Source organism: Limulus polyphemus, unplaced genomic scaffold (genome assembly GCF_000517525.1).
Source record: "Limulus polyphemus unplaced genomic scaffold, Limulus_polyphemus-2.1.2 Scaffold10399, whole genome shotgun sequence".
Lineage (NCBI taxonomy): Eukaryota > Metazoa > Arthropoda > Merostomata > Xiphosura > Limulidae > Limulus > Limulus polyphemus.
The window spans coordinates 7,900-10,602 of NW_013676009.1; the positions used below are offsets into that span (position 1 = coordinate 7,900).

Genomic DNA, 2,703 nt, shown 5'->3' on the forward strand with positions numbered 1-2,703 from the left:
GAGCTACTATGTTTCAGGTTGTTAGTTTATATGTGATCAACATAAGTTCTTGTATGTTACTCCAGCTTTGAGCTACTATGTTTCAGGTTGTTAGTTTATATGTGATCAACATAAGTTCTTGTATGTTACTCCAGCTTTGAGCTACTACGTTTCAGGTTGTTAGTTTATATGTGATCAACATAAGTTCTTGTATGTTACTCCAGCTTTGAGCTACTACGTTTCAGGTTGTTAGTTTATATGTGATCAACACAAGTTTTTGTTTGTTTCTAGGACTATCGGTGAGTAAAACTCTTTGCAACGTTCATGTGGTGTGAACATAGGTGGTGGAACTTACTTGAATGTGGGAGGGGCACCTCATGTGCTGTGTTAACTGACCATTGAACTGAAACAAGTTTTTTTAATAGTTATACATAAGTCTATTCCCCGTTCAAGGGGGCACTATGCTCCTTAGTCAATTTAATATTTGAGAGCACATGATCCACAGTGCCCCTGATTCTGCTCCGTATGGGTATGAACCAATACTAATACTTTATACTAATGTAAATTTTCAGAAAAACGAAACCATGTGAACAACAATAGGCAATCTCTACTTTCCTTTCGACCAGACCCTAAGATATTGACCCCAGGAAGCTCACCTACTCCACCAGAAGATCAAGAAGTTAGAATTGGTGAACATGCCATTACAAATGAGGAAGGTGAAAGTATGAGCAGTAAAGAAATAGATGACGAAGAAAACCTCCTTTACAATTACGAGTGCCAAATTTCATCATTAAGCTACCCAAATGCATCAGATCCGGTAAGCATAACTTATGCTTATGAAAAAAAAATTGGTTATTTCTATATGTTTTGTGTGTGTTCGTCTATATGAATTGGAGAGGTTTTACTAATACATTTAGTAACACCAAAAGAAAAGAAAAAAATATCTAGTTTCCCTATTTCTCTTCTGTACTTATTATATTTTAGACTGTTTTTCTGATCAGTTTTCTGAAAGCAGTGGGTCGTGGTTGTTGTTTTACTTGGAAAGAATACGTCCTTCCCTGGTGTGCATTGGCTATGTTATGTATAGAATCATCTACATTATAACTTGATAAACACAATACATGTCTATGATTTGTTTATATGTTACGCGTGTTTCTAGTTTTGTGAAATCTTTAATACTGGATACCTTCCTCACTGGTGAAAGTTTACTACTTACTAGAGCTGAGCAATGTAATAAATTAATCAGTATGTTGATTGTCTGTGATAAGTGATTACATTGACTAGAGTAACGTAAACTAGTCAATTAATCAAAATTACGATTAATGTCAGGAAAGTAACTGTTTCTTATTATTACTGTTTTCAATTGTTCCAACAGTTGTTTAATTGAAATTATGATTAAATTCGTTGTCATGAAAAAAATCAACTAATTGAAATTATGGTTTCCAGTTATACCAGCTATCCAAATAATTGAAATAATGTTGATAGTGGAAGGTACAATTGTAACTTTTCAAAAATAAATTAAAGATATATCAGAAAAAAAGTACAGTGAGGGTCAGATTGTGTTCTAATCTTCAACCTGATGAAACAGGTGTGAGAAAATCTTCAACCTGATGAAACAGGTGTGAGATAAGTTTCAACCTGTTGAAACACGAAATTAGGTAATCTTCAACCTGATGAAACAGGAAGTGAGATAATCTTCAACCTGATGAAACAGGTGTGAGAAAATCTTCAACCTGATGAAACAGGAAATGAGGTAATCTTCAACCTGATGAAACAAGAAGTGAGATAAGCTTCAACCTGATGAAACAGGAAGTGAGATAATCTTCAACCTGATGAAACAGGAAGTGAGATAATCTTCAACCTGATGAAACAAGAAGTGAGGTAATCTTCAACCTGATGAAACAGGTGTGAGATAAGTTTCAACCTGTTGAAACAGGAAATGAGGTAATCTTTAACCTGATGAAACAGGAAATAAGGAGTTCATTAATGATTTGTAAAACAGATCTTGCGACAAATTTTACATAGTAAATTAAAGATGAACACAGCTAAAACTACATGTCATGTTTGGTTAACAGACAGTTTTGTTGGATTTATGGTACTGAACTCAGAAAAAGTTTTTGTTTACTTTAGGCTACCCAATATTTCAATAAAAGTAACCCAGAACTTTGTGCCAAAACCATGGAATCATTTCCCGTGGATGTCAGTTCCTCTTCACCTTCCGTAAAACAAGATACCAATTCAAAAGAATTCAAGGAACCCTTATTCTCAACACCTTTTGGTGCAATGACAAACACTTGTGAAGCTCTAGCCTTACAGCAATCTGTGATAGGTGAGTAACTGTAGAAACATCTGAAGATTTATTCTGGTATGTGCCAAAAATAGTAATGAAGTTGTTCTATATTGAAGTGTAAATTTTTACATTGTTTTTGCAAGTTTAAGATTTCTCAAAGCACTGAATATAAAGCTTTTATCAGAAGATAGATTTTTAATGAATTGGTAGATGTTTCGTACTGCTTATTAATGATTAATCAACCATGATATCATATTAGGAATAAAATATTCTCTTTTTATAGTCTTGGTACTTTAACACAGACTTACCTGTGTGAAGATGAATGACAGTGTAGGCCTGAAAATTTTAGCTTATTATTAGTGAATGGAATTTTGTTATACTTTTTTTTCATTACTCTATATATATATATATATATATATATATATATATATATA

At 33.1% G+C, this 2,703-nt stretch overlaps 1 protein-coding gene across 1 annotated transcript in view; it reads left to right on the forward strand.

Annotated features, from left to right (window-relative positions):
* Window positions 1-504: 504 nt before the first annotated feature.
* LOC106476370 (golgin subfamily A member 3-like) overlaps window positions 505-2,703 on the forward strand; it is a gene marked incomplete at its 3' end in the record, with an annotated part of 11,429 nt that continues 9,230 nt past the window's right edge. Inside the window, exons 1-3 of the mRNA XM_022380260.1 lie at window positions 505-508; window positions 552-796; window positions 2,110-2,308. Of these exons, the coding sequence (XP_022235968.1) occupies window positions 505-508; window positions 552-796; window positions 2,110-2,308 (448 nt within the window). The remainder of the gene's footprint in view (window positions 509-551; window positions 797-2,109; window positions 2,309-2,703) is intronic.